Source organism: Gastrolobium bilobum, unplaced genomic scaffold, assembly GCF_033153095.1.
Source record: "Gastrolobium bilobum isolate Gb01-03AN ecotype WA unplaced genomic scaffold, APGP_CSIRO_Gbil_v1 utg12989, whole genome shotgun sequence".
NCBI classification, from domain to species: Eukaryota; Viridiplantae; Streptophyta; class Magnoliopsida; order Fabales; family Fabaceae; genus Gastrolobium; species Gastrolobium bilobum.
Window position 1 is genome coordinate 20,611 of NW_026899189.1, and position 16,069 is coordinate 36,679.

Below are 16,069 nucleotides of genomic sequence, written 5' to 3' on the forward strand. Positions count from 1 at the left end.
TGACTCTTAGAGTCAGATGGGTGATGGCAGTCACCTTACGGGGGCCATGCAGACCGTCCCTGTTCTTGTTGAGGATCGAGATGAGATCGATCGCCGGCTGAACGCTTTTCATAAGCATAAGTCACCTGCCTTCGATGGATCCTTTGATCCTGTTGCTGCGGCGCGTTGGCTACAACGTTGGACAAGATATTTCGGGTCATGTAGTGCACAGATCCGCAGAAGATGATGTTCGCTACTTACATGCTGGAGGGCGATGCCCACGAGTGGTGGACGAACACCTCTCACATTTACAAGATGCGAGGCCATCAGATGACGTGGCCATTGTTCGAGGATTTCTTCTTGGGTCAGTACTTTCCATATGACGCTCAGGAGAGGCAGCAGGGAGAGTTTGGCAGATTGGTTCAGGGCTCGTTGTCTGTGGACGAGTACCTGGCCAAGTTCAACCAGTTGGTGAAGTTTGCACACTTCAGGATGGCAAGGCCTACTCCTACATTCTTGGCTGCTAAGTTCCGCAAGGGACTTAGTGAGGATATTGTTGGTTACCTTGCTGGTTCTGCTTCTAGAGACTTTGGGACACTGGTTCAGCATTGTCGTGATATTGAGGATTTCTACAGCACAAGTAAGGCCAAGAATGCCAAGGTTGCAGAGACGACGAAGGTTGTAGCTGGTAGTTCCACTTCTTGGAGAGACAGGAAGTTTGGGAACAAGGGTAAATGAAAGCAGATGGCAACTCGACAAGCGCCGAATCAGTTCAAGAGGACTTCTGCTCAAGGGAGTGCAGCGAGACCTCCTGCTCCGAGGTGCTCGGGATGCGGGAAGACTCATTTTGGGCCGTGTTCTACCGGTCAGTTGATTTGCTTCTAGTGTGGCAAGAAGGGCCACTTCTCCAGAGACTGTCCGTCGACGACGGCGAGGGCTACTGCAGTGCAGGCAGTGCCACTTCAGATGGTTCCCCTTCCACCTACTTCGGCACCGGCAGTGCCACCATCTTCTGGGAGAGTTTATACTCTGGATCGTCAGCAGTCGGATCGAGCTCCGAACCTTGTTAGAGGTACTGTTACCATTGGTGGTTCACCTGTGGATGTCTTGTTTGACTCTGGGGCTACGCATTCTTTTGTTGCAACCCCGATTGTTGTGGGGCTTGAGTTGCCTATTGATGTATCAAGATTATTGTCCGGACTACGTGTAGTAGATCCGTGACATAGATACTTACTTTATTAATTTTACAAGGTATTTCAGTTAGATGTCTATTTGCAATTTAAATACAGGCAATATTTTATGAAAATGATTAAGTAATCAACTTGGCTAAGTATAATGACGTCATAATTGAAAAGAAAAAGATATTCCGCATTTTTAATTAAGCAAAGCTTAATACGATGTAATGTTAAAAAATCGGGTATACACGGGGTGTTACATTTTATGGTATCAGAGCAATGGTTCTAGGGAAAAGCCTGTATGTATTGCATAACTTAAGATGTTTGGTTGTGTTTGTCTTGTGTGTTTACTCCATTAGGTTTTATTATGATGATGCATATGTGTTCACATTGCGTGGGCGTGATCAACTCATAATTTGTGTAACTTGTGCAGAGTCATTGTAGGATCCAGGAGAACACGTGAGACTGCTGAGGGTCAACCCGACCCAATCCTGACTGCATTGGCTAAGATGCAAGAGGCCACTAGATTGGCCAACGTGGCAATGATGGACGTTGTTAGAGAAGCGAACCAGAAGGCCACGGAGGATGCTCTTGAGGCGAACAGGTTGGCGAACATGACTATGATGAGGGTCATGTTGGAGGAGATGAGAGTGAGTCCTGCTGTTGGTCAGTTCCCACCGCCACCACCTCCACCGCCGCCGCCGCCTCCACCTAGTGTTCAGGATGAGACCCTGAGTCACGTTGGTAGTGCTACTCATGTCACTGGAGTGTTGGAACCCTTTGTGGAGCCTGCTGAGGTCAAAGATGCGATTGATTGCCGTCTGAATGCTTTCCGTAAGCATAAGCCACCTACCTTACATGGGTCTTATGACCCTATTTCTGCGGCGCGATGGTTACAAGCGCTGGACAAGATCTTCCGGGTCATGCAGTGTACGAATCCGCAGAAGCTGATGTTCGCTACTTATATGCTGGAGGATGATGCCCATGAGTGGTGGACAAACATTCCTCATGTCTACGAGATGCAGGGCCATAGGATGACATGGCCATTCTTCGAGGATTGCTTTCTGGGCCAGTACTTCCCGTATGATGCACAGGAGAGGAAGCAAGGGGAGTTCGACAGGTTGGTTCAGGGCTCGTTGTCTGTTGATGAGTACCTGGCCAAGTTCAATCAGCTGGTGAAGTTTGCACACTTTCGAATGGCGAGGCCTACTCCGACATTCTTGGCTGCTAAGTTTCGTAGGGGACTTAGTGAGGATATTGCTGGTTACCTTGTTAGTTCTGCTTCGAGAGACTTTGAGACACTGGTTTAGCAGTGTCGGGATATCGAGGACTTTTACGACTCGAGTAAGGCAAAGAGGGCCAAGGTTGCTGAGGTGACGAAGGTAGCTGGTAGTTCCACTTCTTGGAGAGACAAGAAGTTTGGGAACAAGGGCAAGGGAAAGCATATGGCGGCTCGGCAAGCGCCGAATCAGTTTAAGAGGACTTCTGCTCAGGGGAGTGCAGCGAGACCTCCTGCTCCCAGGTGTTCAGGATGCGGGAAGACTCATTTTGGGTCGTGTTCTACCGGCCAGTTGATTTGTTTCCAGTGTGGCAAGGAGAACCACTTCTCCAGAGACTGTCCGTCGTCGACGGTGAGAGCTACTACAATTCAGGCAGTGCCACTTCGGATGGTTCCCCTTCTACCTACTTCAGCACCGGCAGTGCCACCGTCTACTGGGAGAGTGTATACCCTGGATCGTCAGCAGTCGGATCGAGCTCTGAACCTTGTCAGAGGTACTATTACTATTGGTGCATCATCTGTTGATGCCTTGTTTGACTCTGGGGCTACGCATTCTTTTGTTGCAACCCCGATTGCTGTGGGGCTTGAGTTGCCCATGTCTGTGCTTTCTCCACCGTTGCGGGTGCCCACCGCCACCGGAGAAAGGTGTGATTCTACCACTGTTCATCGCGATGTGGCGTTTCAGTGGGAAGGCCGTGACATCTCGGTGGATATGATAGGATTACCGATGACCAACTTGGAGATTATTCTGGGCATGGATTGGTTGTCTAGGAACTGTGCATTGATTGACTGTTGTGCTAAGAGCGTGGTGATGTCTCAGTGTGATTCCACAGCCAGTTCCTCGCCATATATTTCAGTTCTGCAGGCTAGGAGAGCCTTGAGAGCAGGGGCATTTGGCTATGTTATGTTTGGAGGTTTGGTGAGCGGGACACAGGAGGATATCACTAGCATTCTTGTGGTGAGGGAATTCCTTGAGGTGTTTCCTGAGGAGATTCCTGAGTTTCCGCCATAGAGGCAGATAAAGTTCTCCATCGATTTGTTGCCTGGTGTGGGGCCTATTTCATTATCTCCATACCGGATGTCGCTACCAGAGTTGGCAGAGCTGAATAAGCACATTGAGGACTTTTCAACGAAAGATTTCATTCGACCGAGTGTGTCTCCGTGGGGAGCACCGGTCATCTTTGTGAAGAAGAAGGACGGGACAATGCGATTGTGCACCGACTACAGGCAGCTGAACAAGGTGACGATCAAGAACAAGTATCCCCATCCTCGAATTGATGATCTGTTGGGTCAGCTAAGGGGTGCTTGCGTGTATTCTAAGATTGATCTCCGGTCCGGATACATCAGATTCGGGTGAAGCCGGAGGATGTCCCTGAGACCGTGTTTTGCTCGAGATACGGTCACTTTGAGTATTTGGTGATTCCGTTCAGATTCACCAATGCACCTGCTGTGTTCATGGATTACATGAACCAGATCTTCCAGCCGTACCTGGATCAGTTTGTGATCGTCTTCATTGACGATATTTTGATTTACTCCAAGACGGAGGAGGAGCATGCGGAGCATTTGAGGATTGTTTTGCAAGTGTTGAAGAAGAAGAAGCTGTATACTAAACCTTCAAAGTGTGAGTTTTGGCTCAATTTTTTGCAGTTTCTTGGGCATGTTATTTCTGCTGAAAGAGTTACAGTGGATCCGAACAAGATCGAGGCTGTGCTAGATTGAGAGAGGCCCAAGACGATTACTGAAGTAAGGAGTTTCTTGGGTTTGGCAAGTTACTATCGAAGATTCATTAAGGAATTCTCCACCATGGTTCTTCCATTGACTCGCCTTACCCGTAAGTAGACTCCATTTGTGTGGACTCATGATTGTGAGGATTGCTTTCCGGAGTTGAAGGGGAGACTGACTACTGCACCTGTGTTGGTCCTTCCTGATCTTGCGCTTGAGATTGAGCTTTACACCGACGCCTCCGGAAAGGGGTTAGGTTGTGTGTTGATGTAGTTGGGTAAAGTGATTACCTATGCTTCGAGGCATTTGAAGCCTCATGAAGAGAACTACTTTACTCATGACTTGGAGTTGGCTGCTATTGTGTTTGCTTTCAAGATTTGGAGGCATTATCTTTTTGGTTTGAAGTTCGTGGTGTTCAGTGACCACAATAGTTTGAAGTATCTTTTCGACCAAAAAGAGCTGAACATGAGGCAGAGGAGATGGATGAAGTTCCTAAAGGATTATGACTTCGAGTTGAAGTACCATCCTGGCAAGGCCAATATGGTAGCTGATGCTTTGAGCCGGAAACCTGGGAGCTAATCCAGTTTGTTACTTGGTAATTTTGATGTGGTTGAGAAGTTCCGAAACTTGACAGTGACCTCTCCGTGTGAGGGTGCACTTCTCGAGATGGAAGCAGCAGATGTTGTGAATGAGCTGTTGGAAAAGATCAAAGAGGCGCAAGTTCAGAGAGAGTGCTTGGATTATGTGAAGAATCAAGACGGTGTGTCTTGGAATGATGATGGACTTCTGTTGTTTCAGAAGAGGATCGTGGTTCCTTGAGGTCCGTTGACCGAAGAGGTTATGGCAGAGGCCCATAAGGGCCAGTTTTCTATCCACCCTGGTGCTACTAAGATGTATCAAGACCTGAAGAAGAACTTCTAGTGACCGGGCATGAAGAAAGATGTTGTTGTTTTTGTATCCAAGTGTTTGGTTTGCCAGAAGGTGAAGATTGAACATCAGAAGCCGTCTGGTAAGCTTCAACCTCTTGAGGTACCGCAGTGGAAGTGGGAAAGTATTTCCATGGATTTCGTGGTGGGATTGCCTAAGAGTCAGGCGAGTTGTGACTCTATCTGGGTCATTATGGAAAGACTGACGAAGTCTGCGCATTTTCTTTCTGTGAAGGTGAGCTTCACTACAGAGCAGTTGGCCAAACTGTATGTTCGCGAGATCGTGAGGCTTCACGGGGTGCCCGAGAGTATCATCAGTGATAGGGACACGAAGTTCACATCTCGGTTCTGGGAGGCGCTGCATGAGTCTTTTGGTACGCAGTTGAGATTGAGTACCGCCTATCACCCTCAGACTGATGGACAGACTGAGAGGACCATCCAGTCCTTGGAGGACATGTTATGGGCTTGCACGTTGGAGTAGGGCTCGGCATGGGATAGGTACCTTCCGTTGGTTGAGTTTTCGTACAACAACAACTTTCATGCTAGCCTGGGCATGGCGCCCTACGAAGCACTGTATGGTAGGAGGTGTCGGACTCCTACCTGTTGGTCTGAGGTTGGAGACAAGGAGCTTTTTGGCTTAGACTTTGTCCAAGATACCTCCCAGCAGATCCAGATGATCAGAGAGAAGTTGAAGCAGGCGCAGAATCACCAGAAGAGCTATTATGATGTCAAGCATCGTCCACTGGAGTTCAGTGAGGGTGAGCACGTGTTTATGAGACTTTCACCTGTCACAAGTGTTGGACGGGCACTCGGAGTGAGGAAGCTAAGCCCGCGATATATTGGGTCATACCAGATCCTTGGTAGAGTATGATCTGTTGCCTACCGGCTTGCCTTACCTCCGAACTTGGCCAACATCCACGACGTGTTTCACGTGTCTCAGCTTCGGAAGTACATAGCAGATCCTTCGCACGTGGTGCAACTTGATGATGTGGAAGTTCAGGAGAACTTGAAAACTCCCGTCGGACCACTCAAGATTCTCGATCGTGGCGAGAAACAGCTGAGGAGCAAGATCATTCCGATAGTCAAAGTGCAGTGGACTGGAAGAACTCCTGAGGAGTGTACTTGGGAGCGTGAGGACGACCTTCTCCGGCAGTACCCTGAGTTTCGAGACATGTGTGTTTCTGATTTTGAGGACAAAATCCTAAAAAAATGGGGTGAATGTAAGAACCCGCACCGTTAATTAATGAAGTTAATTAATTAATTATGTGAAAATAGGAAATAATTCTAAATTGACCCTAATAATTATTATGAGGCTTTAATAAGTATAGTAAGTGATTAAGAATGCTGAAAGTCGCTTTTCGGAAGAAAAGTGCAGATACCGGTTCTGCTAGTCAGTATAAATGCGTACCGAAAAAGTATCTCGGAAAATTAAAATAAGTGCATGAATATTCTTAGAATATTATGTAGGACTGGTAAAATAAGTTTCAAGTCAAAATAATGAGAATTGGGTGCCAGAACTAATACTGGCTATGGAAAAGCGTGTACCGAAAAGGTACTCCGAAAAATAAAATAAAAATATGATAATTATTGTAAAATTGAGTAGGTTAAGAATCCTGAGTTTGGGAGTAAAATACTAAGTGTAGCAATTAATTTTATATCTGTGTGTTTAATGTTTAAGTAGGCCTATATAAGCTTTTGGCACAATGCCCTAGGTCAGAATTACATTTGTGCTACGTGATTTTTCTGGTTCCTTTCAGCTGCCACCTTCCATTCTCCACTCTATAGCTTCTCCTTCACTTATTTCACCAAAGTGATCACCTTTGGTCATGGTTCCTTCACCAAAATGGTTGAATATTGTGAGGACAAGCCTTGTGTGAGTTAAAGATCCTAATTTGCTGAGTTTAACTTCTGGTTTTGGGTGTTAGTGGGCTGAGTTGGTGAGTGTTCTTTGGGAAAGCCATGGTTATGACATTTGGTGCTTAAAAGAGCCATCTTTGAAGAGAAGGTCCAACCTTGTGTTGTATTTTCGTGCTCTTGCAAAGTCAGAATCTTTGAGCCTTGTTGGAGAGCTCCAAGAGCCTTCTTTTTGGTGAGTTTGAACCTCCATTGGTATACCTTGAACTTTCCTTTGAATTTCCTTGATAATGGCTTGTTTTTTGTTATGAAATGAGTTAACTTTAATCATTCAAGCTTAAGGTTGTTAATCTAAGTCTAAAATGTGGTATTGAACTTCTGTTTTGGGTCAAAATCGGACCTTGGGTCATGGCGTGGCAATTTGGCTTCGAATTATGCAGAAAAAATCTGCATAATGCTGTTCTGCCCGCGTGGTAATCAATTACTTTTGATTGGTAATCGGTTACCATGTGTGGTAATCGATTACCTTGCTGGTGGTAATCGATTACCATGTGCAGTAATCGATTACCAGCCCTTGGTAATCGATTACCACCTGTGAAATGACCAGAAATCAGTTTGTTGTGCGTGGGACAGTTCCCATGTGGGCTTGATGGCCTAGGAAGTTGGTGTTACTGTTGGGAAACAGTGATACCTATAATTAAGGGACTCAGTGCTTGATAATTATGATCTAGAAAAGACGTAATCGAATAAGGAAATGTTGTCATAATGAAATGAACCTTTAAAGTATGGTTATTGATGATATTTCTCATATAAACAGATTGTGATTGTGCTGTTTGTGGGTCTTGAGCTTGTACGGATTCTTGGCTTGGATAGTTAGCTTGCAAGGTAAGCTTTTGTGTCCTCGATTTAGCCATGTTGTGGTTCCACCATGTTCCATGGGGGTATGGTTATATGCATGTTGTGTTACATGCTTTTGATGTTTTGGAAATGCTATTGAGCTGTTATATGCTAGTGCCTTGTTGATATGCATGTGGTGTTCCACCTATACGGTAAGCCTGAGTATGTGGTACATACAATATAGTGAGGCTGCGGGTGAGGTGCAAGCGGAGTTCCTTGTACTATATGTAGGTAATAGACGTATTCCTGCATTTCTCTGGCCAATAGAATAGTTAAACACACATGGCATGAATATATGTTGCACTGCATTGAGTTTTGGAACTTATATTGAATTACTGCTTTTGGAACTTATAGTGAACATGTAAGTCAGCTTGGGGTGGAAGATCCTTGAGGACCCCTTGTCTTACTGAGATTTCTGGTTTAGAGATCTCACCCCACGTTTGGGGAATGCTTATTTCAGGTTCAGGTAATGTGGGGGTTGAGACCTCTAGTGGCAGGAGGCCAGAGCTTAGCTGATAGATGTTACATGTTTATGCTGCTTATGCTGATATGCTGTTATGTTTGGATGCTGGATCCTCTTTATTGTCTTATGCTTTTAGCTTCAGTTTATGGATTTCTCTGTTGAGAATCTGTTGGTTATATTGTTGATTTGGTGAGCATGGGGATTGTCCATGCCGCATAGACTTGTTTATGTCTTGTTTTATGTTGGAGTTGTAATAATGTATCAGGATTATTGTCCGGACTACGTGTAGTAGATCCGTGACATAGATACTCACTTTATTAATTTTACGAGGTATTTCAGTTAGATGTCTATTTGCAATTTACATACAGGCAATATTTTATGAAAATGATTAAGTAATCAACTTGGCTAAGTATAATGACGTCATAATTGAAAAGAAAAAGATATTCCGCATTTTTAATTAAGCAAAGCTTAATACGATGTAATGTTAAAAAATCGGGTATACACGGGGTGTTACATTTTATGGTATCAGAGCAATGGTTCTAGGGAAAAGCCTGTATGTATTGCATAACTTAAGATGTTTGGTTGTGTTTGTCTTGTGTGTTTACTCCATTAAGTTTTATTATGATGATGCATATGTGATCACATTGCGTGGGCCTGATCAACTCATAATTTGTGTAACTTGTGCAGAGTCATTATAGTATCCAGGAGAACACGTGAGACTGCTGAGGGTCAACCCGACCCAATCCTTACTGCATTGGCTAAGATGCAAGAGGCCACTAGATTGGCCAACGTGGCAATGATGGACGCTGTTAGAGAAGCGAACCAGAAGGCCACGGGGGATGCTCTTGAGGCGAACAGGTTGGCAAACATGACTATGATGAGGGTCATGTTGGAGGAGATGAGAGCGAGTCCTGCTGTTGGTCAGTTCCCACCGCCACCACCTCCACCGCCACCACCACCGCCGCCTCCACCTAGTGTTCAGGATGAGACCCTGAGTCACGTTGGTAGTGCTACTCACTTTATCTATTTTACGAGGTTTTTATGTCTATTTGCAATTTACATACAGGCGATATTTTATGAAAATGATTAAGTAATCAACTTGGCTAAGTATAATGACGTCATAATTGAAAAGAAAAAGATATTCCGCATTTTTAATTAAGCAAAGCTTAATACGATGTAATGTTAACAAACCGGGTATACACGTGGTGTTACAATCCCAGCTCCACTTCCTTTACTGTTGGAGGATCCATCCACGTAGACCTTCCATGCGCCCCCGGACTCCTCATGTTCCGGGTTTAATGGAGTCAGCTCCATTACGAAGTCGACCAAAGCTTGCGACTTGATGGCTTTCCGACTTTCATATGCTATTTCATACTCACTAAGCTCAATCACCCCAATTGGTCATTCTTCCTGCCAAGTCCGACTTGTGCAAGACCTGTCGTATGGGCTGATTAGTCCTGACTATTATTTGGTGTCCTTGAAAATATGGCCGCAATCTTCTGGCCGCGATCAGCAACGCGAAAGCCACTTTTTCTAGTTTTTGATACCTGACTTCCGCACCTTGTACGGCTCTGCTTATGAAGTAAATCGGTTCTTGGCCTTCACTAGTTTCTTTGATCAGCACAACACTTATTGCTTCCTCCCCCACAACCAAATACAGGATTAGAATGTCTCCTGGATTTGGCTTTGAGAGCACTGGGGGAGTTGCTAAGCATTTCTTTACTTTCTCAAACGCGGCTTGGCACGCTGGGTTCCATCCTTCAATTGCCTGCTTCTTTAATAGTTTAAAGAAAGGAAGGGAATTTTCAGCAGACTTTGGCAGAAACTGGGTTAGGGCAGCTAATCGACCGGTTAACTGCTGAATTTCCTTTTTGTTTTCGGGTAATTTCATATCCAGTACTGCCTTGCATTTGTCAGGGTTCGCTTCAATTCCTTTATGGGTTAGCATGAAACCCAAAAATTTCCCAGCCGGTACCCCAAACGCACATTTTATTGGGTTGAGACAGATGCGGTACTTCCTGAGCTTTTGAAATGTCTGCTCTAGATCCTGGACATGCTTCGTCAAATCAAACGACTATACGATCATATCGTCAATGTATACTTCTACATTCTTGCCCAGCTGATCTTCAAAGGCTTTATTCATTATCCTCTGATAGGTTGCCCCTGAATTTTTAAGCCCAAATGGCATCACATTGTAGCAATAATTTTCCTTTTCAGCAATAAAGGCGGTCTTTTCTTGACCCGCCGGGTACATTGGGATCTGGTTGTATCCTGAATAGGCATCCATGAAGGATAGCAGACGAAACCCAGCCGAGTTATCTACTAGCTGGTCTATGTTATGCATAGGATAAGAATCCTTTGGGCAAACCTTATTCAAGTCTGTGTAATCAGTGCAGATTCTCCATTTCCCATTCAGTTTTTTCACTATCACCACATTTGCAAGCCATGTCGTGTACTATATCTCCCGAATGAATCCGGCATCCAAAAGCTCCTTGATGTGTTCTTGCAGAACTTGCTTCCTTTATGGCCCCAACTTTCTTTTCTTCTGGGACACGGGCGTGGATCCCGGATAAACTGACAACTTGTGGCAGCAGAAAGCGGGGTCGATGCCTGTGATCGCAGACGAATTCCAGACAAACACATTTGTGTTGCTTTTGAGGAAGTCAACCAATACTTGTTTAATTTGAGGATCAATAGTCTTATCAATTCGGGTAAATTGACCAGGCTCTTTCCCCAGTGTGAGATCTTCTAGCTCTCCATCAGGTTCGGGTCTCGGCATTATTTCTTCTCTCATGTCGAGTTCAACCATGTTGACCGGCTTCTTAGAGTGTTGAAGAGTTACATTCTTACCGATTTTATCCCCTGGGTGAATTCGGGGTGGGCTCGAACGTCCCCCTTCATTTTCTTTGACCGTATCAAAGTAGCAACCCCTAGATTCCTTCTGATCTCCACAAACAATGATTATTTCATTCTTATTGCTCACCATTTTTATCTTCTGGTGTTTTGTAGAGACCAGCATGTCCCACTGATGTATGGTCGGTCTTCCCAGAATTATATTATATTCTAATGGGAAATCGGCCACTATGAACCTAACCCGTTCAGATCTGAACGCTTCCTTTGTTCCCAAGGTTAATCTGAGATCAATGTAGCCTTTTAGGAGGTGTATGCTCTCCTTTAAAGGCTACCAGCGTCGTTTTGCAAGGTTTGAGGTCTTCCTCATCCAGGTTCATCTTTTTGAAAACGTCCCAGAGTATGATGTTGGCACAGCTCCCAGCATCCACAAAAATCTTCCGAACCCGACAATTTACTAGGGTCCCAGCAATGACCAGTCCATAAACATGACCCGATAATACGCCGTGCATATCCTCTTTGGTAAAGTACAAAAGAAGAGGGTCTAGCTTGGTTGGGTCTTCTTTGAACTTGGGACGATCTCGAATAGAGAGTACCTCTTTCAGGTATTTTCTTCTAGCATTTACAATATCTCCCCCCCCCCCCAGGGCTCCACTAATTACATTACAATCAAACTCCACTTCTGGGAATTCGTCATAGTTGGGATCACTTTTCTGATTCCTATCATGTTTGTTCTTCTTTTAAGGAACGGGGCTTTGGCTCCGATTTCTGTTTCCCAACTTCCTTTTGTTGTTTCTGGAACATTAGGTTTTTATCACGTATTGACATAACCTTCCATCTCGAACAAATTTCTCCACCGCATCTCGGAGGTCCCAGCATTGATCAGTAGTATGTCCCGGTCCGTTATGGAATGCACAGTACTTCGATTTGTCCAAACCTCCTCTGCCGAATATGGGCAGGGGTCGTTCCACCTTCTTCGTTTCCGTCATTGCCACTTTTCTCCAGAGTTAAGAGCGTGAAGCGTTCAACGGCGTATACATGTTGAACCTTCCAACTCAATCTCTGGTATCTGGGATTCTAGCCTTAGGATCTTTTTTCTTATTGTCAACTCGTTCTTTTCCCTTCAAGACCAGACTTCTCCTTCGCGGGCTATTTCTCTTACCCTTTTGGGTTGTGCATTTGCAATCTCCATCTGTTCGAGTTCAAGGTATTTCTTCGAACGGGTTCTGAACTCCTCCAATGTCTTCCCTGGGTCTTTATAGTCTGACTTGGCCAACCTGGATGCACCGTCCAAGCCGGACACAATGAGATGCACGTGGACATTTTCTTGCAATCCCGGTACCTACAACGCGGCATCCTTGAATCGATTGAGATATCCTTGGAGGGTTTCTCCAGGTTGTTGGCGTATATTCCCAAGTGAGAACTCGAACTTCGGATGTTTCTTGCTTGTCGCAAAGTTTAAGAGGAACTTCTCTCTGAAATCCTCAAAAGACCATATGGAGTTGGCAGGTAAGGTAGATAACCATGCCTGCGCAGCCCCAGTCAGGGTTATGGCAAATATCCAAGATATGAGAGGCTCGTCTATGCCTCGTATGTACATGTCCGTATCAAAAGCGTCAATGTGGACCTGTGGGTCCTGACTCCTATCATACTTCGGCAGTCGTGCCGAATCAAAATCCTCGGGGAAAGGTGCGTTCAAAATCTTCCCAATAAAGGGGCTGTTGTTATACTTCCCCCTGCTATATTTCCTTCTGTATCCACCGGGTTCCACTCGTCCTTGGATGTTTTGAGCATTCTGGTCAGGATGAGTCCTAACCCGGTCTTCCTGGCCGTTAGCTTGTGCCTGACGGTTTTGAGCATTTTGGCCATCAGTAGCCTGGTTCGGGTTTCCTGCGTTCACGGGGTTGGGCCTTTTATGACTTTCTACATGGGGAACCCGGTTAGGTAGAACTAGGTTCCAAGCTCCTTCCCAGCCATTGGCAGGTTGGCCTCCAACTTCTGTTGCTCCTGGTCCAGTCAGCTGTGTTAAGCGCTGCTCCAGGTCTCGCATTCTCCTGTTATTTTCATCCCGTATTGCCCGAAAATCCTGCCGCCATTGCAGGTTACTACGAGTTTCCAATTCTACGATTCGTTCCATGATCGCAGCGAATGCATTATTAGCCAATCGAGTATCCGGATCGGCCGATTGAGCGATACGCGTAGCAAGATCCCCTGGATGCTGGGAAGGATTATTTCTTATTGGAGCCATGTTCGCCGCTGCCCCCTATCTCGACGTGCTGGAGTAGACGCGGTGCCTGAGATGTCGTCCTCGACCTGGACATGGTCATAATCCACGTTGTTTCCAATCTGGTTCTGAGGTTGATTTACCTCCTCCAGGACTGGATCCAGCGGTTGTTCTGATTTTGGGGTAGTTGTTGGCTACTGCTCCTTGTCTGTATTGCCATCATTTGTCAGATTGATGGGAACTTCAAACTCTAAGACGAAGTTCCCCACAGACGGCGCCAATGTTCTGTCCTTAAGACAGAGATGTCCAGCCCAGTAGGCTGGTACGTTGATCTTGGATCTAGTGCCCTCTCCAAGGTATCTATGAATGAGATATCCTTGAGTCAAGCAGATCACTGTGCACAGAATATTGTAACGGCGTTAGCCAATAGGGTGTGTGTGTGCGCACAGTGACAATATAACAGTAAGAGAGAGAGTGTAACGTACCTTTAGGGTTTACCTTGTATTTATAGAGGTTACCTGTTGGTAGTGTGGATGAGCCTTTGGTACCTCTGATGAGGGCCTAGGCCTGTTTGCTATGCTATCGTATTAGGATTAGTATCCTTGATGGATATCTATCCTTTGTTAATATCAATCTGTATCTTAGATTGCCTCTGGTTGGGCTTACCACTTAATGGGCCCATTATATGGGTCCATAACAGACATGTACAAAAATTATAATAATCTAATCAAAAATGAAAAAATTAATACTTACCAAGAGGGCCATCTAATAAAAAATAAAAGTATTCTGCTTCAGAAACTTAGAAATGTGGCTTTTGTGAGTAATTTTGAATTCTTTATTTAGACATGTATTAGCCTTTTTATAACATTTTTATTTTTTGTATAAATGAAGAAAAATAATTGAACTTTTTTTAAAAAAAAACTGTTAAGAAAAGTTGGTATTGTTATTAATCCTAAGTTAATGAATAATATCTATTACTTTAACTTACTAAAGCCACTTTTAGGTTTTGACATTTTAATTCAATTTTGCCATTTTTTTTTAATTCAAGCCTAAATAGGCTACACTACCCTATGATGCACCGATACTGACACAGAACACGGGACACGACACGACACGCTGACACGTTAATTATAAAAAATGTCATATTTTGACACGTCGGGACACATTTTGATATTAAATAATACTTTTAAAATATATAACATAATTTATATTTAATACATATAACTGCCCACAATAAGTCATATAAACAATCAAATATTCAAATTTCATAACATAAATATAAACAAAATTAAATTTTCGTACCTTGTTAATTTTTCATGTCAAATTTCATAACAGAGAAATTTGATTTATAAATTATTTTTTTATGTTTTGTTAATAAAATAAAATAGGATACCAATAAATAAATAAAATTTAGACTTAAAAAAAAACGTGTCGGAACGTTGACCGCGTGTCGAAAAAGTTGACTGCATGTCGAAAAAGCGTGTCGGAACGTGTCGAAACGTTGACCGCGTGTCTCAAAATGTTGACCACGTGTCGAACGCGTGTCAGTGTCCGACATGCACAAATTTAAAAAAGTGAGTGTCTGTGCTTTGGAGACACTACCTATCACATTTGAGACATTATTCATAAAAGAGGAAATTCAATTGGATCACTAATTAATTTTATATCACGCAACAAAGAATAAATAATAAAGCAACAATAATTAAGGTTAAGTTGGTCATTACAAATGTTGTCAAAATTGAGTTTCTAGTAGAAACGAAAAGGGGTGGTAGAAACGTAAATCATAAAAACGACACAAAACATAAAGTTTATACTACTTAAGGCCAAGATACAAAATTATATATATATGCAGGTAAAAAAAACATAAATTATAGCTCAAAATTCAATTAATAACTTCATATTTTTTAAGATATAAGTCACATAACTGTATAAGACATAAATCTACAAATACAAGAAGAGTTTAACAACTCTTACAATCAAGTTCCAAAACGAAAAATGAGCAAAATATCAAAGACACACACTTATCATTACTATTGTTGCTGATTAGAAGGGTTTGGTGGTCGCATCACTGGCATCGTAAGGGGGAGAAGACGAGCGACGCCAAGAGTTGTTGTGGATGTGAGTTCACTGAAGAGTTTAATTTGAATTAGATAGCTAAAAAAATATAGTCAAATTCGTATTCTGATTTGAGAAAATGAGAAATAGGATTTTTTAAAAAAAATTAAAAAAAGATTAGGTTTAAATAAAAGCGTAAAAGCTTGCGTCTCTACTGTTTTTACCTGTGTTTTTATTAAGAACCATTTTTACTTTGACATGTTTTTACAATCTATTTTTAAGGTTTCTACGTTTCTATTTTTGTACACTAATTTTTGACAACAATGGTCATTGTAGTGCTATAAGATGTAACTTATAAGTTGACACTTGACAATGCAAAAAGGAAAAATTAATGTTAAAGATCATTAAGAAGAAATATTTGAAAAGGACTACATATAATTTTTTTTAGAGATAATAATAATTAGATTATACCTATTAAACAAAAACATAATTATAAAAAATTGTAAATGGCTATTACTTATTAATAAGTGATTATGTGTTTTTACTAAATGGTTCAAAATAATAAATAAATTATGAAAACATTCACGAATGATTATTATTTTTTGTTAAGTGATTTCACTTAATGACTTGCAAATAATGCTATAT

At 43.1% G+C, this 16,069-nt stretch overlaps 1 protein-coding gene across 1 annotated transcript; it reads right to left on the minus strand.

Annotated features, from left to right (window-relative positions):
- Positions 1–11,435: 11,435 nt before the first annotated feature.
- LOC133288097 (uncharacterized) lies at positions 11,436–12,134 on the minus strand. The gene is made up of 2 exons (XM_061485795.1): positions 11,977–12,134; positions 11,436–11,865 (listed from the first exon to the last, which is right to left on the minus strand). Exons 1-2 carry the CDS (start codon positions 12,132–12,134, stop codon positions 11,436–11,438), a joined length of 588 nt encoding a protein of 195 aa, XP_061341779.1.
- Positions 12,135–16,069: the final 3,935 nt, after the last annotated feature.